The following is a 27,675-nucleotide window of genomic DNA, read 5'->3' on the forward strand; positions in this document are numbered from 1 at the left end:
TATCTTCATCAGACATTTTTTTAATGGATGAGAGTGTACTATCTGAAAAAAGCAGGTGGCAATATTTCAATAGTGTTGCTTTAGCTTGAGGAATGTCATTTTCCTCCTGAGAATACTGCCATGTTAACTTGAAGACTTGATGGATTCTGTCTTCAAACTCAGCTTTTTCTGCTGAATGCATCAAGACCCCTGATCTCTATGAGGTCATTATCTTAGCTGTGGGGTTATAATGGATAAAGTACTGGGCTGGGGACTAGGACTCTAGTCCTAAATATGTCAGAAGTTGGTTGTATATTCTTGTTTAAGTTCCCTAACTTCTCCATATGCTTAATATTCTCATCTATAAGATGAGTTTGACTAGATAATTGTTAGAAGAAATAATCTGAACAAATAATCTCCTTCCTATTATGATTTAAAAAAAAATACATAGAACAAAGCTAGATTCTTTGCTGCCTTTAAAAACTATACTTACTTAAGACAGTTCACATGCATCAGGACTGTAGGGTATTAATTTCAGCATCAATCTGAAATGAAAAATATTATTTAAATCATGGGGTATTTTGTTGTAAGATAACATCATTCAGAAGGAATAAAAATTTTTTGAACCTTGCATATATGAAATGATTCTTGTCAAAATACAGTTTTATATTGCATTTTTAATTGACCATCCTTCATATTTATTTAGTTTTATATTATAGTATTCCAGGAAAAAAGACAAGAAACAATGACATGAGTTAATAGGTGCTAATTATTGGGTGTGCACAGAATATTAAGTCATAGCAGATGAGCTTGGGTGCCGGGGAAGGATTCCCAGGGGAGCTGATGTTTAATTTGAATCCTGAAGCTTGTGGAAGGATTGAGCCAGTTATAGTGTGTGAATAGGGCAATCTGGGTTGAGTTAGTAGGTGCAAAAGCTTTGAGGTAAGAGCAAGCTTAATGTACTTAGGAAACTGCAAGTAGTTTAGGAGAGCCAAAGCAATAAGAATAAGTCATGACCAGTTTGGAGAAGAAACCAATTGTCCAAATTCTTTTGATTAGAAAAAAAATTGGATGTAATTTAGAAGTGATGGAGAGCAATTAAAAATGTATTTACCATTTTGTGCATCACCAAGGTTATTTTGACCTAACTATAGAGATGGGATTGGGTGTGAGGCACTGGAGGAAGACTAGAGATGAGAGACCAATGGGCAGCTTGTAATCTAGGTAAAATGTTGCCTAAATTGTGCTGTGCTTAGTTGCTCAGTTGCGTCTGACTCTTTGTGACCCTATGGACTATAGCCTACTAGGCTCCACTGTCCATAGGGATTCTCCAGGCAAGAATACTGGAGTGGGTTGGCATGCCCTCCTCCAGGGGATCTTCCCAACCCAGGGATCAAACCTAGGTCTTCCGCATTGCAGGCAGATTCGTTACCCTCTGAGCCATCAGGGAAGCCATTAAGTATGAGTTTTTATCCAGTCATCTTCTACTTTATAATTAGGCAAGTGTGTTTCCCCCTTGTCTGTTTTTCTTTTCCGAGACACGACAGCAGAGTTGTATCATAATTCTCTTTGCATGGTGCAAGAAATGCTATCTTTCATTGTCCTCACTAAGTGCTGATAATATAGAAGAAGGTATTTACTGAGAGATATTGAAGAGTTAGAATTCATAGGATTTGGAACTGAGTTGAATGTAGGTAGAAGTCAAAGATTACTGTTTCTATTTTAGACAATGGGTGAATGGTGATGGTATTTATAAATGTAGGGAAATAAGAGCTTTTTAGGGGAAGACTTTGGGCATGTTGAGTTTGAATTTCTTGTGGGATAAGAGCCCCCATGGGCCCTTGGATGAAAATCTTAGTCCTGAGGGGAGAGATTCTGCCTGGAGGTGGAGGTTTGAAGATTAAACACATGTCCATGGACAAGAATGCTCAGGGAAAATGTAATGTCATGAAAATTGAAGATCAAGGAAAAAACTCTGGAAGAAAAGAAGTTTAAATTGTAGGTAGAAGAAGAACACAATACTAAAGAGAATGAGAAGGGAAGGACCATAGGAGAAAAAGGTAAAATATGATAAGATGACAATTGTTGCAAGAAGAAAGAAATCATTGTGGGTATCAAGTGTTTTATAGAGAAGGCTGATAAGGACTGAAAAACTGTTAGACTTACCAAGAAATTTTCAGTGTGACTTTGTCAGTGGTATAGTAGCATCAGATGCCATACTGCAAAGGGTAGAGGAGTTCATAGGAGGTGTGATGAATGAGAGTGTGTACTATTCTTTCAAGAATCTTGGCTTTAAGGGGAGGAGCAAGAAAAGTAGCTAGGGAGTAGTGTCTGAATTACCTTATTTAAGATCAGGAGATAAAAAACTTTACATTAGAATCATTCAAAAGGTATTGTTGAAACAGAAAAGTATAATGAAAAAAGAGTCCAAGGAACTGGGATGAATGGAATTCAGAGTGATACTACTAACCTGGCATCAATTTTACTATTTTAACAATCAAATAGGACAAGGAGATTTGATGATAAACTATAGTCCAAATTATAGGGTGAGTGGGACAAATACTTACATTAAGCATTGAGAATTAAAGTCTGTTCTAACAGATTTTGCCTTAACTTGAAGTCAGAGGTAAGCTCACTTACCTACCTATGATATTAACATTAATGTAGAGACCATCAAAAGGCTAACAGAAATACCAGAGAGTCTCAGGGCTCTAAATAATCATTTATCTGTGAGTAGCTCAGCTCCATTCATCTCACTGTCCTTTAGCAATTTCTGAAAGGTTGGCTACTCAGCAGCAGCACTGCTATAAATTTACTGGTTATAAAGCAAGAAAATAGAACATCACAAAACTGTGTTCTCACCATGGTTGTTGAAAATATGAAAATAAAGTCTTAAAATGGCAATGTATTATAATGAAAGATACTGAAAAGCAAGTTAAAGAAATGAAAAGGAACAGGCTTGAAGGAAGTATGTGCTTCATGCATACATCTCTATTTGCTTGTACAAGGTCAAAAAGGAAAGTGGGTATGGATGAACAGGTAAAGGGACGGGGACTGGTTAGCAAAGTGGTATTTTTGAGAGAATGTTAAAAAAAAAAAAAGGAGTTAGGCTTTTTTCTTTTTTCTTAATGACTGAATGAGACCCTCATAGCAAATTCTCCTGGTAGAAAATAGCTTCTAGGTAAGGTGACTTTTTAAAATTTCTGGTAAAGGCAACCTAAATTCAGTTGCCATATTACCCAAAGCCAGGTGTTAGTAAAGGAAGAAAAACTGTTGGATTTAGTTGCTTAATGATAGATGTTTTAATGCCAGTAATGATAAAAATTTCTTAATAATCCACATTTTTTAGAACCTTGTTTTGAACTTTAATGAAAGATGAACATGATATGTTTCTCAGCAGAATTTTAAGAATAGGCTTCTTTTTATTTTATTGTACCCTTTTCATTCCAGAATTCTGGCTTTACAAATTATTACTAGGAAGATTGACAGATAGTTTTGGGATTTGAAGGGTATGCATTGAAACTGGAGGAGAAATTATAATTTCCAAGGGTATAGAGCACAAAAATGAGTAATGTGATGTAGCTCAGCTTGTTAAATTGATAAGGTAAAAAGGCTCAGATGGTGAAAAATCTGCCTGCATTGAAGGAGACCCAGTTAGATCCCTAGGTGGGAAAGATCCCCTGGGGGAGGAAATGGCAACTCACTCTGGTGTTCTTGTCTGGAAGATTCCATGGACAGAGGAGCCTAGTGGGCTACAGTCCACGGGGTAGCACAGAGTCGGACACAGCTGAGCAACTAACACACAGACACACCACACACACACACACAGAATGATAAAAAATAAAACCACCAAAATATGTAAAAGAATTAGAATGTGTAACCAAGGCTTAAATACAAACAAAACTTTTGACAGCCCTAAGTTTCAGAAAACCAGTTGAAATATAAAAGAACCTCTATCAGAGAACCAAGAAAATACATTTTCTAGTTGGTAGAGAAAGCCAGACCAGACTTAGCAGAAATTATGAGGGGAATATCATGTTTCAGAGAAAAAATATGTTATCATAAATCAAGCTACTGGGCAGTGAAATAGGCTGCCTCTAGGAGAAAACAAATTTCAGATATTTAAATGGAGGCCGAATGACCTCTGGCAGGGATGAACTGAGTGAAAAATTACACTAAATGACCTTTATAGTTTTCTTCATAAAAACGTTTTATTTCTTATTAAGTTCTTAAGTTCTTAGGTATCTTCAGATGTGCTCTACTAGAATAATAATAGAAAAATGAAGTGAAAGTGTTAGTCACTCAGTTGTATCTGACTCTGCCACCCCATGGACTGTAACTTGCCAGGTTCCTCTGTGCACGGAATTCTCCAGGCAAGAATATTGGAGTGAGTAGCCATTCCCTTCTCCAGGGGATCTTCTTGATCCATAGAATTAAATCAGGCTTTTTGTTTTCATGGTTTAATTGCATAAAAATTCATATAAATTCTTAAAAAAATCCTTTAATTTATAGAAAAGGACTTCTAATTGACCTGAAATCCCTGGCATAAGTAGTATTAACTTTAACACCATAGTAAAATTATTTTTATGTATAGATACAAAAATGATGGGTCCAAAATGGACCATAAGTATTTCCTTCCCAATAGACTACAAAATAAACAATAGTATAATCCAATCAAAAGGAATACATGAACTTTAGAAAGGTGAGCCAAGGAAGAATCTGTTTTAGCATGGCATAGAGCTGTTCTTAACCCTGCCTCTATATTCCAGAAATATAACAGGTGAAACATGAAAATCCTTGGAATTGTCATTACTACTTCTGAATTAGCCATAAAGTGAAATGAAATGACCTCCTTATCTTTTTTGACTTGTAATATAGCATTCTGAAATGACTGCTGGAAAATAAAGAGTCAAATGGAGGATATGAACAAACAGGATACCTGTGTCTGAAAAGACCAACAAGACATTTCCCATGAGTAGGACAGGCAATCAATAACAAATGAGCAATTCTGACCATACCAGTTCTTCATACTATGCAGGGATAAGTAGAACATTAAATTTTCTTACCTCTGAACTGCAGTAGAGAGGAGGTGAGTTTATAGAACAGCACTTGGAGGCAAAGTCTGAGAGCTTGGCAACCAGCTCTTGGAGATCCATCTCCGTGGCATCAGAAAATTTTCCTCTTAGTCGCTCTGCCAATCTGAAAGGCCAATTTTATGTAAAGTTCTAATAGATGTATTCTATAAACATGTCCAGTGCAATTGGTAGCCACTTCAGATCTTTTGCAACAGCAACAACAAAAAGGGAAAATAGTGACCCTTAAGAAAACTTAGTATCTGTGGAATGATTTTTGATGTCTCAGTTGAAGATTAGGAAGTGAAATCTATGTCTTTTTAGATCATAAAAGTAAACATACAACCTGCTGCTGAATTTGAATTCCTATTATTTCCCTTTCATTCACTCAGTTATATCAATCACATGGATGACTTCCTCCTCTCTTCTCCCTAATCTTTCATCTTCTCTCCATTTCTAGATTTCAAACTCGTCAAAAAGTACTTCCCATATAGGACTTTGTCACCTTAATGTACTTTCTCTCATATATAATCTCTTCTGTTTGCCTACTACTCAACTAGCTATGCTGGAAGGCACAGCAAGGTCTTTGTGTTTTTTAAGCCCTGCTTTTTATGAACTCTCCATCTCCACTTAAGATGGTGCTAGGATCTGACTTTCTTGATTCCCTCCCATTTTGAATGGTCCCTCCCAGTTTAAATTAACTCTCTCTTCTCATAATGGATAACTCAGCCTGGTTTATGACTTTTCCAAGAAATATTGATACTTGCCAGCCCAGTAGTGGGCATTGGGACATAATGGAGACCCAAATTTATCTAGAGTTGGGATTAGCATAATGGATGCTGGGAAAGGACAGAAGGGTGAGGGGGATTAGCTTGCTTATTAAAAAGTTATTGAAAATAGTAGGTCCCAAGGAAGTCAGACTAGATGCAACTCAGAGGATAGGGAGAAAAAGAGGGTGTGTGGGATTTTAAATATCTAGACTCAATAGTTTCAATCTTTTCTACTTCAAAATCCCAAATAGCAATTCTACTGCATTAACACTTTTAATGTACTGAGATTATATACATTATCACAGAATTGTCCCATGTAACCCTAGAGTTCAAAACAAAACTGTTGGCAGGGGACTCAATTTTGTATTATCCGTAATATTCTATACCACCTCCATAATTTATTAATTATATAATCTCCTGATAAATGAGAAACAACCATTTTGAACTTAAGGCTTTCACATTTATTTTTCTTTTAGACTTTGTTACGGTCTTCATAGGGGTCACTGAAGGTTTCCTCCTTTTGGGATTCTTTCAAAGGTTTTTTATGAGGTTGTATTTGTGCTTGTTTGAGGGTTGTGTTGTTGATGGTTTGAAATGGATCTAAGAAATTTGCTTAATGAAATTGAGAATGGCATGATCTTACAGAGAGATTTTCTAGGAAGCCAGTAAAACTTTTGTTATGACCTGTTATTTTAGTATTAACACCTATCTATAAAGACATGCTTCCTCCTTTGACTTGAGAAAAATGGCTATTGTACCTTATTGACTAACATTTCTATTTCCAGTTTTTAGAGAATATATACTGGTAATGGATGACGCCGTACTTGATTGAAAGTTTGGATCGTCTTATCAGACAATATGCCATGAAGTTAGATAATATTTTTCTGCAGTTTTAGTTTCTCTGTTATGTATAGCAACAACTACAGATAACTTTATGGTAAGAGTGTTGATATGAATTAATTATATATTCTTTAAATCATGTCCCTGTGGATCTTGGAATTTATGTTTCTGTGACTGTGTTCTAACTGACCTCTCATCTGATATACATGACATCCCCCCAGAAAAGAACTGTTTTTTCTTATATAGGTATTAGATTGACTATTCTTTACAACTCTTAAATTGCATCTCCTCTTTTCACTGCTCACTTGACACATCCTAAGTCTTCAGCCCTGCTTCAAATCACGATACCAGGCTATTATTATTTATAAATTTGAAGGAATCAGCCAGAATAAGACCCTTACTTTTTCTTGTACTCAGTAAATGTGTTTTCTGAATAATCAGCACATAGTTCTTGTCCTTTTTGAATGAAAGATGATAATTCCCTTGTCAATTGAGGGCCCTGTAAGAAAATAATGATTATATAACAGTTACTTGCCTTGAAACATTCTTCAGAGAGATGTTAAATTAGAATTCTGGGCAATGTATCAATATTAGTGTCTAACCTATGGACACCTTATCTTTGACAAAGGAGGCAAGAATATACAATGGAGAAAAGACAATTTCTTTAACAAGTGGTGCTGGAAAAACTGGTCAACCACTTGTAAAAGAATGAAAATAGAATACTTCCTAACACCGTACACAAAAATAAACTCAAAATGGATTAAAGATCTAGACGTTTAAGACCAGAAACTATAAAACTCCTAGAGGAAAACACAGGCAAAACACTCTCTGACATAAATCACAGCAGGATCCTCTATGACCCACCTCCCAGAATATTGGAAATAAAGGCAAAAATAAACAAATGGCACCTAATTAAAATTAAAAGCTTCTGCACAACAAAGGAAACTATAAGCAAGGTGAAAAGACAGCCTTCAGAATGGGAGAAAATAAAAGCAAATGAAGCAACTGACAAAGAACTAATCTCAAAAATATACAAGCAACTCCTGCAGCTCAATTCCAGAAAAATAAATGACCCAATCAGAAAATGGGCCAAAGAACTAAACAGACATTTCTCCAAAGAAGACATACAGATGGCCAACAAACACATGAAAAGATGCTCAACATCATTCATTATCAGAAATGCAAATCAAGACCACAATGAGGTACCATTTCACACCATTCAGAATGGCTGCTATCAAAAAGTCTACAAATAATAAATGCTGGAGAGGGTGTGGAGAAAAAGGAACCCTCTGACGCTGTTGGTGGGAATGCAAACTAGTACAGCCACTATGGAGAACAGTGTGGAGATTCTTTAAAAAATTGGAACTAGAACTGCCATATGACCCAGCAATCCCACTGCTGGGCATACACACCGAGGAAACCAGAATTGAAAGAGACACGTGTACCCCAGTGTTCATCGCAGCACTGTTTACAATAGCCAAGACATGGAAGTAACCTAGATGTCCATTGGCACATGAATGGATAAAAAAGCTGTGGTACATATATACACACAATGGAATATTACTCAGCCATTAAAAAGAATGCATTTGAATCAGTTCTAATGAGGTAGATGAAACTGGAGCCTATTATACAGAATGAAGTAAGTCAGAAAGAAAAACACCACTATAGTATATTGACACATATATATGGAATTTAGAAAGACGGTAACGATGACCCTATATACAAGACAGCAAGAGACACAGATATAAAGAACAGTCTTTTGGACTCTGGGAGAAGGTGAGGGTGGGATGATTTGAGAGGGTAGTGTTGAAACGTGTATATTATCATATGTGAAGTGGATCGCCAGTCCAGGTTCGATGCATGAGACAGGGTGCTCAGGGCTGGTGCACTGGGATGACCCTGAAGGATGGGATGGGGAGGGAGGTGGGAGGGGGGTTCTGGATGGGGAACACATGTGCGCCCATGACTGATTCATGTTGATGTATGGCAAAAACCACTACAATATTGTAAAGTAATTAGCCTCCAATTAAAATAAATAAAAAAATTATGAATGTCTATTATCTACATTGGATATTAGATAACATTTTCTACATAAGGCCAGATTGTAAACATTTCAAGCTGTGTAAATGTCATACAGTCTCTGCTATAACTAATCGACTGCTAACATGGCACAAAAGCAACTGTAAACAATGAGCAGGGCTGTGTTACAATGAAACCTTATGAACACTGAAGTTGGAGTTTTATGTAATTTTCATGTATAATGAAATACTATTTTTAAACCATTTAAAAGTGTAAGACCATTCTTAGATCACAGGCACCAGGCCAGACTTGGTTTGTTAACCATTGAGCTATACTAACGTAAATATAGAAAATTGTACCTTTGCATTTAAACAGGCAGTAGAAGATTCAGAGTGGCAGCATTCATCAAGGCTTTTCAGGGTTGGCTCAAGTATTTTACTGAGGAATACTTCTGGAATCTGAGTCTTCCTGCTTAGTTCAAATATATACCTGGCAGAAGAGAGAAAGGAGATAACACTCTTTAACATGGGTAGATTTGTGAATGCACGTCATGTTCTGAAATTTAATATCTATTACCTGGCTTAGTTAAAAATAAAAGATTGAACTAAAAATGACTCCAGCATGTTTTAAGTTAAAATTCTCATTGAAATACAAGTTATTGATAGTTGCTTTGAAGCTATTGTGACTAGTTAAATTAAAATTCTACATGTACCAAATATACATTTGTTTATAAATTTATGCATTAACAGATCTATCAATACTTCAGATATATATGGAACTGCATTTGTGCAAACATAATACAATAAATCCAATATAATGCATCAAGTGGGTACCTTAAGTAGCTTTTCTGTGAAAGTAATTTGTGTAAACGCTTACATTGTCTCATCCCAATATTTATGCATTCATAAAAACGATGAGTATTTAGACAAATGTAGATGAGAGTTTCAGTCCAAGTTCAGTCTAAATTCTAGTCTCTAATACCAGTAATTGATTTTTCGGACCTGTTAATTCAAACTGAGATATTTTGAGGCCTTAAGTATGCACATACTTGAAGTATATGCAAATCAGTGTATGTAGCCCGTGGTGTATCTCAGTTCTTAGATGGAGGAAAACAGATGAAGGCTTACCATCTCTTTCAATTTTAATTTCCTTTGTCACTGAATGCTAGTGAATGTCAATACTGTCAAGTTAAATCGACCCTACTTACTGATCCAGGACGTTGGTGTTTCCTTTATCACACACATCTTTGTTCGTGGGCAACTGGACATCTGGCAATTTAGGGTTTGGGGAAGCTGGCATGAAGTAAGCGCACACAAATATGTCCATGGGTGTTTTTTCTTGACAACAGTCCTTAAATTTCGAATTTTTAGTGGATAAGTTGTCACAGAGTTTTACTGTGTATTCAGGAAGCTACAAGAGAAATTGTGAGTTTGTGCATTTTTAGTTTCCTAGTTAGTCTCATTAAAAATAAGGAAAGCTTAAAAAAGTCAGCATAAATGCTCTTACAAGGTACAGTGGTAGACTATTCATGGAGTGCAATTTGTCAATATGTTATTGTTGGTCAATAGCTGTGTCTGACTCTTTTGTGACCCTACGGACTGTAGCCTGCTAGGTTCTTCTGTCCATGGGATTTTTCAGTGAAGAAGACTGGAGTAGGTTGCCATTTTCTCCTCCAGGGGATCTTCCCAACCAGAGATTGAACCCACACCTCCTGCACTGGCAGGCAGATTCTTTACCACTGAGCCAGTAGGGAAGTCATTGTCAGTATGTACTAAAAGCCTTGAAGTATAACAGTATGATTTCCAAGAATTTACTCTCAGAACATAATTATGAATGAAGGGAAGATTTAGCTAAGAATGATTAAGGGCAGCACTGCTTACCATGTTAAACCAAAACAACCTAAATCCAATAAAAGGGAACTGGTTTAAAACATGGTATATCTAGGTAGGGAAATGTCGCTGAAGAAGGAAATGGCAAGCCACTTCAGTAGTCTTGCCTGGAAAATCCCATGGACAGAGGAAGCCTGGAGGGCTACAATCCATGGGGTCTCAAGAGTCAAACATGACTTAGTGACTAAACCACCACCACCAGGCAGCTAAATGCAGTATATGCAGTAGATATATACAGTAAAGTCCCACTTAGCCATTATAAGTCAGGTTATAGAGAAACACCTATCACTGAGATGTATCCTTAAAGAAAGACCAGATGTCAAAGTATCTGTTTCTAAAGAGGTCCACAGACATGGAGTGACTTCTATCTAAAGTAACAGTACAAATTTGTATATACTTGAATGGATGATATAAATGAAAAATGGTGAAAAAGTTGGATGACTATCAAATTTTAACAAGTAATACAAAACATTAGAAGCTTTTAATAATGAGTTCAGTGTTGTCTAATAGAACAGATGATGAATGAAATAACAGGTGATGATGAAATATTCTCTATCTGTATTGTCCAATACTGAGCACTTGAAATGAGGCCAGTGTTTTCAAAGAACTGAAGTTTAATTTAAATGTAACCATCTATGGCTAGTGGATATGCTCTGGGCTCTGTCTTTGGAATCAGAATCTTGACTTTTGTGTGGACTTTGCCACTTACTAGTTGTAGGACTTCAGTTTATTAATCCTTGATAATCTTCTGTTTCCTCATCTGTAAAATTGAGTTAACAGTGTATTTAAATTTCATAGGATACATAGGAGGAGTCACTGAGATGATGCATCTAGAAAGCAGCTTAGGAGAGTGCCTGCCATTCAGTAAGTGGTCCACGATGATGAAGATTTTCTTACCTCCTTGGGCATGCAGTCCTCAGAGGCAGACTCACAACACTTGGAGAGGATTGTTGTAATATCTTCAGCAAGTGGCAAAACATCTTCCAGATGTGCAGTAGGCACTTTCTGGGCAAATTTGATGAGATGGCTGAACAGTTAGAAATGAATGATTAGTTTACCTATATTCTCAGTTTTCTTGGTTGCATTATGAACATAGTCTGGAGAAGTAAATACCCAAGTTTTACTTTGTTGTCCTCAACATTTGCATAGAGCATATCTGTCATGTAGCAGATCCTTTGTGCAAAAGTCACTATTGAAAATTCAGTCATTCCCAATGAATCTCTTCATGTTTTCAGTACTGATAAAGAGCTTCTCTTCTGGCCAGATTTGTGTAGCTGAAGCAAGCCTTTAAGATGTTAGATCTAGGGACATCCCTCGTGGTCCAGTGGCTAAGACTCTGTGCTCCCAGTGGTTCTGGGTTCAATCTGTGGTCAAGGAGCTTCATGCCACAATGAAAAGATGCTACACACCACAACTAAGAGCTGGCACAGCCAAATACATACATTTTAAAAAATTAAAATGTTAGACCTAAAATGGTAATAAGAAATCTCTAACATCTATTCATAAGGCCAATGTTGTGTTTTGTGCCCCTCCTAGTCTTTAGAATTGTTCATAAATTTATTTAGAAACTACGGATGAAAGAAATAATGAAGACTTGTAGCCCTAGACCACAGGTTAATGTTGATGTTTTGGTGTATTACCCTGAAGTATATTACAAGGTTTACAAGGTATATTATTAGGGATTTTACTCTGCTATACTATTTACCTATTTGCCTTATTCACTTTCTATATCAGGAATAGGTTCTATATCTTTCTTTTAAAAATTTGGCAAAAAACCAAAAAATTAAATTGGCTATCTTAGCCATTTTTAACTGTATAATTCAGTAATGTTAAGTATATTTGCTTTTATGTAACAGTACCATAGTATTTTTTATTACTGTTACTTTGTAATATCTTTGAAGTCCTTTGATATTCCATAAGAATTTTAGGGTGCATTTTTATTTCAGCAAAAAAAAAAAAAAAGAAAAAAGCCAATGGGTATTGACAGAAATTGCATTGAATCTGTAGATTGCTTTGGATATTGTGGCTGTTTTTACAGTTAAATCTTCTAATCCATAAGAATGGAATTTTTTCTATTGTAGCTTTGATTTCTTTTAGTGATGTTTTGTTTTCATTAAATATTCTTTTGAAATATAATTCTAACTATGGCATTCTCTCATATGGATACATTATAATTGATTTAAACATGCTCTATTCTAGGCATATTAGGAAAGTTTTTCCTATTTAAAAAAATGTGACAGCAATATTTTTAGCTAAACTTTTGTTCACACTCAGCTCTTCAGAGTAAATTTCTACACACTAATGCAAGTATAAGTTTATGATATATAAATTATATCTTATATATTATTTATGTTATATATTTAAGATATATAAAGCCATTTATATATGTACATCTTTATAGAATGTTTTATACTATGAATTACTGTGCTCTACATGCCTAATACTCTAAATGCAAAAGAGAAACTAAAGGGAATTTCAAGAGAAAACAGTTTAGTTTTTCAGTAGTTCTAATGGAAGATTATCTTTAAAGGACTCATGAAAGTAGCTTCTATGCCCTTTGGAGGAACCTTAAGATCTGGTGCCAGCATGAATTATTTCATTATCATTAGAGGAAAGAATTTGTGAATCAGAGTAAGAAGAATTAAAGAGACTGTAAATATTAAAGATATAAAGCTGACAAATATAGATGTCTGATGAGCTAAGAGAGAATTGTAAACATAGAAACTGTCAAAATTAAAGTGTGACATTAACAAAGCCATACAAAAACCAAAGAAAGGTTAGAACAAAGTAAATAATTAAAACAAATTCATGGAACTTAAGAGATATATAAAAGGAATTCAGGAAGTTTTCTTCCCAAGGAAAAAATGGGCAAAGCAAGTAATGGGTGGTGAATAAGAAAATGATTGTTTTTGCTTGTGTGTATTTGCAATATACAGCATTATGAATATTGAGGAAATAATTTCTAGTGGTCTACCAGTCTTATGATGAGTATATGGAAAAGGCTGATTAAAAGCAAATTAGGTTTTATAATAGTCTTGTTCCTTTGGTTCATGTTCTGTGTAGAGAAAATAAAAAGTAGCTGAGCACTATTTTCAAGGATTGTAGGAAGATAACACAATGATTTGTATTTTCTATTGCAAACATTTTCTTAGAGAATCCTGATATGGATTGATAGTACAGAAATAGCTACACATACTGATTGTGCTTTATTTTTACCTGAGCCTTGACTTCTCCTTCCCATAAGCAGCGTATTGTGAGCAGATTCTATTTGACATAATGGTGAGAAGTGATAAATGTTTAAGCTGAAGTCTCTAGAAAATAAATGAGAAATATTTCATTAGACAGTCAGGATACCATTGAAAGCAGTGTGCAGAAATAGCAGAAAAAAGGGACATTCTGACTCCTTTCAATGACTAGAAAACAGAATTCTGATCAAAGGAACATTTCCCCCAGAGTTGCTTATGTGTTTTTCCAATTAACAAAATAAAAAAGAGGCATTTAAAAAATATTTTCAGATTCCAGAATCTGAATCTTTCTAACATTATTTAAAAGGAATGGCATTAATAGAAGAAAAAAGTACATTAGCTATGTGATAAAATGACACCTACCTCTTTCAAAAAGCATGCTGTTGGGTTTGGTGAAGTACAGCAGGACCCTACCATAGAGAGATAACTCTTGGTGTAACCGACTAAAAGTGTCAGAGGAGCTTGTCCATAATTAATGGAATATTCATACATAAATCTGTAGGGGAAAAATAGTGGGATTAATGAAACTATTTGTGGGAAACAACTCACTTTTTCAGAAGTATTTTGATGGAAAAAAAAGGATGCATGTTACTTTATAGTTTTAGTATCTAAAAAGCACCTGGGATATAGAGCAGAAGTTATAATACTAGTCACTTTTTTCAATTGTACGACTTTATTAAGTGATATTTTACAGACTGGTTGGAATTCAAGTCTGCAAATCAAGAAAAATTAAGTAAATGAAAAAAGAATGTGGCAAAAAATGAGCTCAAAAAAAAAAAAAAAATGTGCTCCAGGTACAACAAACCAATTTTTTTTCTTCAAGAAAGAAAATCTGGTCACAGTACACTACTTGAATTTTAAAAAGGAAACAAAACACATAAACTGAAAGTTACTGTACATGAAATGAGACAAAGTATAATTTTTTACCTTCTATCACATATGTTCCTATAAAATAAGGGATGAGGCTAAATTCCTTCTGGATAGACAGTTGAGAACACCAACAGATTAACTATCCAGAAAGGCCAAGTCTCGAGTATTTCTCCCTGGCTGCCATTCTGATCCGTTCTGAAGGGTTTTAAGTCCATGAGAAATTGGCTACATGATTAGGTTATAAATGGATATTAAGGCAATTTACTTATCACCATCTTAAGACATTCGGGATTGTCTTGAATAAGTGGTTCAGCTTGTACTGTTTAACTTAAATTCTTTGATAGAAGAGGAAACCTGACTTTAACAAGGATGTCAGCCATAAAAGGTTGGCGGTTAGGTTCATCATATTTCAACCACGTGACTGTTGCATATAAACCTGATCATCTGCTCTGACAGAGGGTCCTGGTTGAGGAGATGTGTAACTTGCTTGACATCAAGTTGTAGAAATTCATCCGGTTTAGAAACATCAGTAAAATGCTGATGAATAAAGTCATCTGCAGCTGCTTTCAATTCAAGACAGTCTAGACCCTCTGCCAAGACAGTCCGAAGCATCCATTTGTTCTTTCAAAAAATCGACACACATGTTCTTCACAGGTTCAATCTGGTGCTGGTTTGCTGCATCTAACAAGGACCGAACCTTGTTGCTATTCACAGAAATTCTAGCGGTATAAGCGAATTCCACAAGTTCTTCAATAATGCCAGGTTCAGCATCTTTGAGTTCCACTTCAAAGGACTTTGATTCAAGCAGGTTAGTTGTGAACTTTAGGTTAAAAAAAATGACTGGCTGCATGCGGCAAGACAACACGATGAGCAGGTATCTTCTTTCCTGGACCCTAAGGATCACATCGAACAGTAGTTTCTGTTTCCGCATGTTATTCATGACACCTGTGAAACCTGTCAACAATTTGGCTTCCTCTCCAGCAGCAAGTTTCTTCTTGGTCTTCTTGCTGCTCTTCTCCACCCCAGAGGCTGCCATTCTCCCTCCGTCAGTGCGGTTCATGCCTGGGACTCGCCGGCTCGGCGAGAAGTTGCACACTCCAGGCTGGCTGGGGCTTGTGTTCACTAAACACCAAGGCTGGGGTGGTGGCTGCAGCCTCTGCTTTGGAACGTGCGGGCGGCACCACTGCAGTAAGACTGGGCGGACAACCCGCTCAGAAGCTCGCTGTAAGGCAGTGTAGTCTCTGGGCTGCGTCTCCCCCAGAACTAGAGCTGGAAGGAGGTGCCTGCGGCATTATATACTAGTCACTTTTAATCAATGTTTTCATTTAAAAAATCTTTCCTAAATTTCCATGTAGATTACTTGAGAGAGGTCATTTGTCCCTTTATTCATTTAGCGTCTACCATATGCATGGCCTGGGGTGGCTGCTTATTAACGTTAATGAAACAAACTAAAATGAATGTAATGCAATTACTTTTCATTATCTGTTTAGTTTAGACAATTGTTATGTGTTGGCTTGTTTATTTGTTGAAATTCATTTTTAGGAGTGTAAGCCCCTAAGGGTCTAAGGAGACTCTGAAATTCTGGGCAAAATCCTCTCTGAAAATTTACAGGCATGGGCGAACCAACCAATTTTTATAAAATTATTACCTTGACTTATTTCTAAAGCCAGTTTTAATGACATTTCTTTTGACTTCTGTGTGTGTGTGTGTATATTCTATTATCACAAATAAATATTTTCAATTTTTCATTTTTATGGTCTTCTAAGTCTAAAGAATCAACATATAATCTCAAGAATATTAAACAATGAGAAGAGAAATGCAATATGTTTGTTTATGGGGTACAATATGTGTCTTGTTCACAGCTGTTTCTGGGGATGTACTGTAGGAATGAGAAAAAGCTATTTATTTCTTCTGCTCTGAAAATGAAAGTGAAAGTGAAGTTGCTCAGCCGTGTCTGACTCTTTGTGACCCCGTGGACTGTAGTCCACCAGGCTCCTCCATCCATGGGATTCTCCAGTCAAGAGTACTGGAGTGGGTTGCCATTTCCTTCTCCAGGGGATCTTCCCAACCTAGGGATTGAACCCAGAGTCTCCTGTACTGCAGGCAGACGCTTTACCCTCTGAGCCACCAGGGAAGTCTTATGTTCTACCTGTAGTTAAATACTTGTGCACAGCAATAAAATCCTATTGGATGGAGTATGCAAAGATCCCTAACATAAGAGTAATCACAATAGCTGCTGTTAAATATTTGAAAATGTCACAAGGATGGAGGCGTTCCAGGTGATTCTGCTTCAGATACTAGAACTAGGATAACAGAAGGTGGGTTTGGGAAAGTTGCTTTCATCTTCATCTGAGAAAAAGGCATTTATAATAATCAGCACTGACGAAGATGGGCTGTCTTGGGTAACAGCCAATTTTCTGTTATTGGAAATTGCCTGGGTTGTGGTATGGTATAAAAGGTGTCTGTACAGAGTAGGGGGTTAGTTTAAACATGTTTGTTTTTTTTTACCCTGAAGTTTTACATGTGATGAAAGCTGCTTACCGATTAGCAAATCCCTTGGGATCGTTCCTGAATGCCTCACAGATCTCGTCATTTGTTGGCTCTACGTAAGTTGGAAATTCTTGTGGCTGGTGCTTCAGGGCAGCCATGCAGAGCTTCTTTTCAAGGCCCTCGTGGGTGCAGCACTCAGGAGTCCCAGGGTGCACTGGGAATGGAGAGTTGCTTTCACAGGACTTGTCAGACAATGCTGAAGTCTAGGATGAGAAAGGAAAAACAAGTAAACTCACATACATACAATTTCTAGGCTTGTAGTTCTCCACCTGGTATAGCACCTTAGCTCTAAATTTGAAAACTCTCATTGGAAACAAAGTTGTCTATGATAAGTTGCATAATTCTAGTTATAGGCAAGTACAGTGTCTTATGTTAAGACTCAGGGTAGGACCTAAAGAAAACCTTCCTTAATGAGTGGGCGATGTGTGACTACAGCCTTTAGAGGTTGGATTCTCTAGTTTAGTGTTTCTCCTTGGGGATATTGACATCTCTGAAGATGAGGAAGGTCCTTTTAAAAAGCTCCATTGATTCTGATATGATCTGCCATCTGCATTCTGTTCTAAATACTATGCTGAGAATGGTGACCTCTCTCTGCCCTCCTCCCTTCCCTTTGTTACTTGAACAGACTCTTACTCCTTGACTGCCTTGGTCTTCAACGTTGATCTGAGTTCTTGAACACAGTGGTTCTTGAACCTACTTTTGCATCATATCACAGACTGTATAAAAATTGGAACTGCCTGGGCTGCATAACACAGAAATTCTGATTCAGTAGGTCAAAGATGAGGCCTGAGGTTCTGTTTTTTCCCAAAGCCCCAAAGTTTATTTTCCTGTGTATCATAGTTGAAGCAGTGCTACAACTTAATTTACTGCCTCAACAATGGTAGACTGATTCATGTGGGCAGATTGAGCCCATGGTAATACCACCAAACAATTGGAGCAACAAACTGTTCTTTCTGGGAAGAATTTGATATCTGGAATAATTTGATGCATGGAATAGAAATAGACATCACGGAAAAAATTATTTGAGGATTTACATGGGAAAATGACTTTGACATCTTTACATTTACTTTATAAGTTATCTCTTTAGGACAAAACTTCTAAAGATCTTTCCTGTCAGTGAAGGAAACCAATGTGATACTAGTTTTGTAAACCAGAACAGTGAAACTTTCACCATTTCTTTGCCTGGCAACTTCCCTGTTTTTCCTTTATTACTTTCTTCCAAATAAGAAAAGTTTACAAAGAAAGTAACATATTTATAGAAGAAAATTGCTTTGAACAACAGGAGAAGGAAGATGTAATCCAGAAAACATCAATGCCATTTCTGTTCTTATGATCTGTCTCTAACAATCTTGGAGCCCATCTTTGGTCAATGAATGGGTTAGCAAAAATATAAAATAAATTGGAAATAAAAATGTGCTCTGTTTTGATTACAATTGGTATCTTGCTTGTTTATTTTAACATAGTGCAGAAAGTAGGGTTGAAATACTGTGCTTTTGTGGTTTATGGGAGAAAATGTTAAAATTCTTAGAAAGTAGATAAGGGCCAGATAAAGCAATTAATGGGTAACAGTCACTGTGTAGAATATATTCTAATCAGATCTTTGGAACATTGTTTCTGTTGGCTAACTGCTGCAGCTTTGATCAGGGAGATATTTGCCTATAGAGGCATTTATCAAGATGTAGTTAGATGCCATTTTTATTTGGCCTGATGACAGTATCAGTAAATTGCTAGAAACACGTGTAGTCTCATCTTTTTTAGCTATTGTCTATATTTTGAAAACTGTCATTTCAGCATTTTAAATTTCTGCAGATATACTCTAATGGAGAAAATGCAGAACTTAGTGTGTGTGTTTATATAGGGCAATTTTTGAACCCCAAAATAGTTTGAAACCAATGCTAAGTTTTTCCAGGGCAGTTGGTATCAGTCTTGGCATGATACAGGTATGCGTATTGGTAGGCTTCTAAGAGATACAGAATATGAGAATTATTTCAGGAGGTTCATGAATTACACTCCAGTTTTCTCTTTGAAACTTGTAGGACCAACGGGCAAAACTGATTCGCTATACTAGAATAAATTTTAGTTCTGAGATAATAGGTTTGGTATTTCCCCTAAACTTGGAGTAGGTGGGTTGGTGTCTGAGATTTCCCCAAGATATGATGTTAAGGCCTATCTCGACTCTGTTCTATGGGCCACAACAGATGAGGCCAACCACATATCCCTACCCTGTTGTCATAGCAGTCAGGATCAGCCCCTTCAGCACAGCAGGTTATTGTTAAGGAGACAACTTCGTTCACAAGATGGCTGATCTGTTCAAAGGTGCCGCTGGGAAATTTTCTGCTGTATAGAACCATTGACCTGAGGAGAAAAATGAACATACTCAGAATTTTTAAAAGTCTTCATGTTTGTGCATATTTTAATATGAATTCTCTTCCATTGTTTTTTTTAGTGGAATTTTGCACACATGTTCTTGACCAATAAAAATAGGACATTGACTTTGAAAAAAGGTTCACTTAGAACAAAACCTCATCTTGTAAAGCAGTAGAAGATGGAGTTGAGGGGTTCCATCAAACCAGCCTCATGTTCTTTCCTCTCTCAAGCTTCTCTGAATGAACCTGTTCTTGACCTTGTTATGCTGTTTGCCATAGTCGTAGCATGTACTGCTGCCTTTTAATTCACCTTAGAAAACTATGCTTGCTCTCAATTCATTGGTAAACTTACAACAAATTCTCAGGCCATGGTAGTGGTAGTTCAGCTTGAATCTTTGGATGGCCTCCATATGCCTAACGTCTCTGCCCACTTTGACCCTGGGACTCTATCCTCTTAATCTTAATGGAGCTCAGTTTAGCCACTGAAGCTGAATTGAAGTTAGCTCACACTGAGCTTCACTCAAGGTCAGGTAACCAGGAAGTGAAAGAGTACATCATACTTACAAAGATGTGAAGTCTTCTTTTCCCAGGCTGGCAAGTTCCTTGCAGACTTTATCTTTCTCATAATCTCGACCTAACAATCAGAAATAGAAAAATTGAATCTTTCCTCTTTAAATGAATGTTCCATTAAATGTGCATATACAAAGGGGAGACATTTATCTAGAAGGCAGTAGGCTACCAACAGTAGGATGCCTTTGTGCAGATGCAGACAATTTGAAAATCAAAGGGCCAATCTTAAGTTGCCAGATGATGCGAGTGATCACCAGGGATGATGGGGAAAGAGATATCCAAAGAACCCACAAAAAGAATGTGTTAACTCTGAACATCTGTAACCAGAGAAAGGAATGCTACCTCACCAATCCCACTGAATGAGATTTGCTGCTGCTTACCTTTTCTGATGGCTTCTTTTTCCCTTGTGTTAACCCTGGAGGAACTAAAAGCAGCCTAGAGAGTAGGATGAAGGAGAGGAGAACAGGCAGAGGAGTGAATATCATCCCCTTTGCCACTAAAGGCAACAAGATTGAAATACAAATCACCTGGGGGAATCAAACGTCCCACTTTAAATGAATTTACAATTTTTAAAAAATTTATTTTTGATTGAAGGATAAGTGTTTTACAAAATTGGTTTGGTTTCTGCCATATGTCAACATGAATTAGCCATAGGTATGCATATGTCCTCTCCCTCTTGAACCTCCCTCCCATCTTTCACCCTTTCCTACTCCCTGACAGATGAATGAATAAAGCTGTGGTACATATATACAGCGGAATACTACTCATCCATAAAAAGGAACACATTTCAATTTACAAATTTTTGATGATTAAACTAACCAGAAATTTCCATGACTGTTATAAGGTGGTTATTTTGAGGTTCAAAAGGACCATAAGACCTAAATTGTGTGATCAGAAAAATAAAAGTCCTACTTTCAAGTCCCTCCAAGTGGTTGGGAAGAGATAGTTCCCACAGGGAATGAGTACTTTGTTGACGGTGAGACCCATGTTTTCAACATACCTATTATATATACAGTAGGAGAACACAGGGAAGGCAGTCAATATTTGTCCCTGATTCACCATTCATTCAAGTAAGTCTAGGAAATTTCCCAATATTTTGAAAAATAAGTATATTAAAAAAAATAAGTTCATAAATGGCCCAGTTTCTATTCTAAACTGTTCTGATGTTTAATAATTCATCCTCCTGGATTTAAATGTTGGAAAATCCATCTTGGGTGATATGATGGCAACTACTGGTGTGCCTTTTACCACCTAGATGTCCTTGCCTCAACTCCATGGAAGAATAAATATATATAACACAGGGTAGAAATTCTTATTTTTAAATTGGAATATAGTTGATTTACAATGATGTGTTAGTTTCAGGTGTACAGCAAAGTAAATCAGTTATACATATATTTACTCTATTTTTAGATCATTTTCCCATATAAGTCATTACAGAGTATTGAGTTCTCTGTGCTATACAGTAAGTTCTTATTAGTTATCTATTTTATATCATATATTGCTTATATGTAGAAATTCTTGTTTTATGATTTAGAGTGGAGGTGGTAGTGGTTGGATACTGACCGGGGAAGACTGTTTTTTTCCCTTTAAAAAAGACTCTCTTTAGGGGTTTGTTTGAATTACTGGTGAAAATGCCTGATTTCTGTGAAAACTGCTCATAGAGGAAGCTGTTGCATCCTAAGTCTTTCAGGTGAACTGTTTAGAGTATATATCTAAGGTGAGAAGTCAGAATTGAGGGACAAAAGCTTTCTTAAGTGTCATTTTGTAATAAGGGATTAACTCAGATACCATCAAAATCACAAAGTGGATAAAACCCTGCATAATCAAATATCACGTTATCTTGGAAACTAGGATAAAACACTAGGATTGACAGCAGCTTTTTCTACTCTATTGACTATCTGAAAACCTTCACGTCTAGTACATTTCCTGTAATTTAGTAACTCATTTACAAGGTTGGGTATTGTCAGTTTCAAAAGGTCAAAATAAAGCAGGAATTTTCTGTTAATCATTAATGGTATCTGGTGGGACTGAAGATTAGGGCACAGAGGGAAAGAATTTAGGATACAGCTGTCCTCCTATAAGGACAGAAGAGGTAGTATGAGGATGCCAACAACATTTGTTATTCCTGGGTAGAGCTGAGAGAAATGGCTGACAGTAGACTTTAGTTCAGTGTAAGAGAATTTTATAGCTGTGGCTAATTAATAACAGAAATGATGAACAGCTCTTTGAAGCGAGTTTGTTTTGTCCTTGAAATATTGAAACGGAGTTTAAATAACAGTATATTGGGGGCTTCCCCGATAACTTTGTGGGTAAATAATCCATCTGCAATGCAGGAAACATAGGAGACTCAGGTTCAGTCCCTGGGTTGGGAAGATCCCCTGGAGAAGGAAATGGCAACCCACTCCAGTATTCTTGCCTGAAAAATCCCATGGATAGAGGAGCCAGGTGGGCTACAGTTCATGGGGGTCACAAAGAGTCGGACACAACCAAGTGACTAAGTATGCGTGCATACATACATTATAGATTCCTGGATTTAGTACACAATTGTATCCTCATGATCTTCCAGGTCACTTCTAAAAATTACAAAGTCACCCCTTCTTGAAATAGTAAGAGTAAGAAATTATATAGAATCTTTTTTCCAAAGCTTATCATTTCAAGCTACAGCAAAACATAGCTGGAATAAGAACTCATTTATTCTCAATGCAAACAGGCTAACTTTGTTTAATAAACTCTCCCTATAAAACTTCAGAGGTCATTTTTGTTTTATTGTGACCAGTCAATAAAATGCAAAATGAGAGCCTGCATGAAGTGGGGACGCCTCTGAACGTTTAAGGAACTATTTTATTTCTAGCTTTCCTGGTTTCTCACTTCACTAAGGGAGCAGAGTTTCACTCAGTGTGTTGAGAAGGTGAGCGCATGTGAATGTAGTGCAAGCTGACACTACTGTTTAAGCAGTAGTTTAAACAGCTTTAATTAAGTCAACCGTGTCTGTACAGAAGCACATTGGAATCCATGTGTATTTTTAGTTAGAATGATAACTATTATTAGTTAGAATGACAGAAAACTGAGAAGCTAGATCAACTACACAAGACTTAAAATGGTTTTGGAACCATGTTTGCTTGGAATATTCAGCCTTGGGCAAGACAGAAGCAAGGGGAAAAGCCCAAAAGAGGCACTGAAGAAATTTAAAATATAAGATAAAACTGCTCTTACAAAAGTAACCCGTAGAGGAAGCTGTTACACTGTGTATCTTTTAGGTGGATTACTCTAAATATTTCTGACCAAAAAAAAAAATTCATTTATTCAAAGAGAAGATCTGGAGCTTAACTGGCTAAGTGAGTATGCTAATCACTTTTTCATCTTCTAAAAAGTAACAAATAGTGAAGTTGATTTGAAATGCAATTTATTATGAATTGATTCCTTATTCCATGGAATACTGCATAATGTTTTCACAGCAGTTGAGCTCACTTTGATTCATATGATTAAACCCTATATCAAATGAATTTCAAATGACATATTGTGTTCTTTCATGTGTCATGTGGCTAGGAAGAGGACAGTCTGGACTTTGAGGCAGCTCTGGTAAATATTGGCATAATCCTGGTGACGCTGGAAAATCATTTTCACATCCTGATTCCTCAGCACTCAGTGTTTACAAATGTCCTTAACAGAATTGCTTTTTGCAGTAGCACGCCCCTTTTCTATCTGTATTGCAAAACATTCTGGTAACTTGTGCCTCATTCTGGGATTCTGAAACATTTGGTTTACTTTTGGGAAATCTTTCTTGCTTTATGCATCTCTCACCTTTCTCAACACAGCTGACAATACTTGTTCATACATGGGACAGACATGTCTTGAGGACTTACTCTGTGCCAGGCATTGGGTTCAGTACTAAATATACAATAAAGAGCAAAATAGACATGACCTTGCCCTTGTGGAACTTTTACTCTAGTGGGGATAGATGACATGATACTCACTGTGGTGATACAAACTTTAGGTATTTTGACTGTTTTAACTATTGTTATAATCTTTCTCTAAAACCATATTGATCCTCTAGAAAAGCTATATAGCAGTAGCTATGGTTAGAGCCTAAATAATACTGAATTGAACTAAAAACAAAACAAAACAAGCAGGATGCTAAGAACTGTCTTAAGTTGCTATTTTCCTGTTATGTTCTGGAGAATCATGGGCTTCCAGAGCTGTTGGGCATTTACATTTTTGCATTTTTATTCCTTTGACATTTTTATTTCCATTCTGCACTGACAGACTCATCTATGTCAGAAAAGGTCAGTATACTCATGCTTTTATTTTATTCTTTTAGACTTAAAGGATAAGGTTTGTACTATTCATTTGGACTAGTTGGGCTAGATATTCACAGTAGTGGTTTTAGTTGAGAAATTAAACATTGTTGGGTAATTTAGGAAGTTGCCCTGTTTATTGAAATTAAAGGAAAAAAATCACAAGAAACTGAGATGTCACTAAAAACACTGTCAATGGAGAAGTGGTAATCAAATTAGTACTTTTATTTCATTTTATCCCCAGATTTCTTGGGAGGGGGGCTCATTTCCATTGACATTTTAAATCATTATTATCTAACCCATTGATCTGGTTTCATACTGATATTTGCTGGTAGGTATGTTGTTTTGAGTTTAAGTCAATTGGCAGAAATTAAATTCTTTTTAACACTGAACCTAGAGTTCTACATGACTTCTACTGACTAACCTAGAAGAAATTAACTGTAACTCTTATGCTGCCATCAATGGAACAATTCAGATGTTGAAAATTCACAAATAGTAGAAGATAGCATAGCAATGGGTCAGCTGCCCAGATACTACAATTGTAGTAGAGGATGGCCTCATAGACTCACTCAAATGTGTTATCTTTGGGTTCAACATGGGTGGTAGCCCATAGAGATGCTACATTCACCAAAGTCCCAAAGGAGGCATTCTTCCTTCATGCACCTCATTTCACCTCTCCTTTACTTCACGAATTGAGCACCTTGTCATCTACAAAGGCTTTTGCAGAGGTGAAGATAAAGGGGCAAGTTTCCTTTTCCCGCCTTTGGCATGAGTGACAGTGTTGTCTTTGGTATCCTGACTTGGAAACTTAGAATGCATTACAGGTCTTGGTTTTTAAAACAGCATAAGAATAAATAACATGATAAAGCACCATATAAGAAATTTGAAAGCCACCAATACTTAAGGAATCGAGGTCTGATAGATAAGAATAAGACCACAATACCAGTAGCAGCAATGGTGATCGTTGCCATAGAAGACATTGAAACAAAGCATATGAACTCCTGGAATGGAAGAGAGCCTTTAGAAAGACTTGTGGAAGGAACTATCACTTAAAGTGGACCATGAATGATGGGCAAGATGTTAACAGGGATAAATGAATTGGGAGAGGAATTTTAAGTAGAGAGAACAACATGAAAAAAAAATCTGAAGTTTAGAAAATCAAGCATATCTGGAGAATGAATAATCCAATAAAACTGAAGTAAGGGACTTAAATACTAGAAAAGGTGATCACCAAAGTTTTACTTATTTTTTTAAGATAATGGGGTATTTACTGAAATACATTCATGTACAGGCATGAACAACTTGGAGTTGTATTCAAGGAAGAGTAATCTTAGGATCTAAGTGAAATAGTACCTTGTTATTAAGGCTGTTCTATGAAATATGTTAATTTATGTAAAAATATATAGCGCATCTCCTGCCTAATATGGACTGCAAGGGGATCAAGCCAGTCAATCCTAAAGGAAATCAACCCTGAATATTCATTCGAAGGACTGATGCTGATGTTGAAGCTGAAGCTACAATACTTTGTCCACCTAGTGCGAAGAGCCAAATCATTGGAAAAGATCCTGATGCTGGGAAAGATTGAAGGCAGGAAGAGAAGGGGGCAACAGAGGAGGAGACAGTTGGATGGCATCACCGACTCAATAGACATGAGTTTGAGTGAACTCTGGGAGATAGTGAAGGGCAAGGGAGGCTTGGCATGCTGCAGTCCATGGGGTTGCGAGGAGTCTGACATAACTAAGCAACTGAACCACAACAAAACATGGTTAAAACTCAATGAATGTTAGCAGTCCTTCTCATGGTAAAAATCTACTGACAGTTCATAGTATGAAATACAATTTATATGCCTTGTGATCAGGATCCCATATAACTTGCTGCAGTCCTTCTCTCAGGTGGTAGGCTAAATTACTTTCTAGCCAGAGGAAAATGGTAGAGAAGGTAAAAACCAAACTCCTAGGAATCAGGGAATAGAGGTAACATGTATCCCAGTTACCTCCTGGACAACTCCCCCCGGATCTGGTCAATAAAACTGTAATCTATCAAAAGTGAGATGCTTTCATTCATTGACTCTTTCCTTTGGGAAGTCACAGGGCCTGGAAACCTACAGTGCCGTATTTCTTTTGCTATGGTAATAAATTACCACACACTTAATGGCTTACACTTACTACCTAATATTTTGGTTGGGTAGTCTGACACGGATCTCACGGGGCTAAAATCAAGGTGTCAGCAGGGCTCTGTTCTTCTGGAGGCTCTAGTTCAGTTCAGTTGCTCAGTTGTGTCTGACTCTTTGCGACCCCATGGACTGCAGCATTCCAGGCTTCCCTGTCCATCACCGACTCCTAGAGCTTGGTCAAACTCATGTCCTTCGAGTCAGTGATGTCATCCAACCATCTCACCCTCTGTCATCCCCTTCTCCTCCTGCGTTCAGTCTTTCCCAGTATCAGCGTCTTTTCAAATGAGTCAGTTCTTCACATCAACTGGCCAAAGTATTGTAGTTTCAGCTTCAGCATCAGTCCTTCCAATGAATATTTCGGGTTGATTTCCTTTAGGATGGACTGGTTGGATCTCCTTGCAGTCCAAGGGACTCTCAAGAGTCTTCTCCAACACTTCAAAAGCATCAATTCTTTGGTGCTCAGCTTTCTTTATGGTCCAATTCTCACATCCATACATGACTACTAGAAAAACCATAGGTTTGACTAGATGAACCTTTGTTAGGAAAGTAATGTCTCTGCTTTTTAATATGTAATCTAGGTTGGTCATAGCTTTTCTTCCAAGGAGCAAGCATCTTTTAATTTCATGGCTGCAGTCACCATCTACAAATGATTTTGGAGCACTCCCCCCCAAAATAAAGTCTCTCACTGTTTCCATTGTTTCCTCATCTATCTGCCATGAAATGATGGGACCGGATGTCATGATCTTAGTTTTCTGAATGTTGAGCTTTAAGCCAACTTTTTCACTCTCCTCTTTCATTTTCATCAAGAGGCTCTTCAGTTCTTCGCTTTCTGCCATAAGGGTGGTGTCATCTGCATATCTGAAATTATTGATATTTCTCCCAGCAATCTTGATTCCAGCTTGTGCTTCATCTATTGTGGCATTTCATACGATGTACTCTGCATATAAGTTAAATAAGCAGGGTGACAATATACAGTCTTGACATACTCCTTTCCTGATTTGGAACCAGTCTGTTGTTCCGTGTCCAGTTCTAACTGT

At 36.9% G+C, this 27,675-nt stretch overlaps 1 protein-coding gene across 1 annotated transcript in view; it reads right to left on the reverse strand.

Annotated features, from left to right (window-relative positions):
• Positions 1–491: 491 nt before the first annotated feature.
• The window catches only part of GC (GC vitamin D binding protein), a 37,098-nt gene continuing 9,914 nt past the window's right edge, over positions 492–27,675 (reverse strand). The window contains exons 2-12 of the mRNA XM_052642241.1: positions 20,165–20,234; positions 19,457–19,589; positions 17,226–17,437; positions 14,178–14,310; positions 13,786–13,880; positions 11,467–11,596; positions 9,888–10,090; positions 9,040–9,169; positions 7,063–7,160; positions 5,046–5,178; positions 492–524 (exon numbers count right to left, since the gene is read on the reverse strand). Of these exons, the coding sequence (XP_052498201.1) occupies positions 492–524; positions 5,046–5,178; positions 7,063–7,160; positions 9,040–9,169; positions 9,888–10,090; positions 11,467–11,596; positions 13,786–13,880; positions 14,178–14,310; positions 17,226–17,437; positions 19,457–19,589; positions 20,165–20,234 (1,370 nt within the window). The remainder of the gene's footprint in view (positions 525–5,045; positions 5,179–7,062; positions 7,161–9,039; positions 9,170–9,887; positions 10,091–11,466; positions 11,597–13,785; positions 13,881–14,177; positions 14,311–17,225; positions 17,438–19,456; positions 19,590–20,164; positions 20,235–27,675) is intronic.

Source organism: Budorcas taxicolor, chromosome 6, assembly GCF_023091745.1.
Source record: "Budorcas taxicolor isolate Tak-1 chromosome 6, Takin1.1, whole genome shotgun sequence".
Classification (NCBI taxonomy): Eukaryota; Metazoa; Chordata; class Mammalia; order Artiodactyla; family Bovidae; genus Budorcas; species Budorcas taxicolor.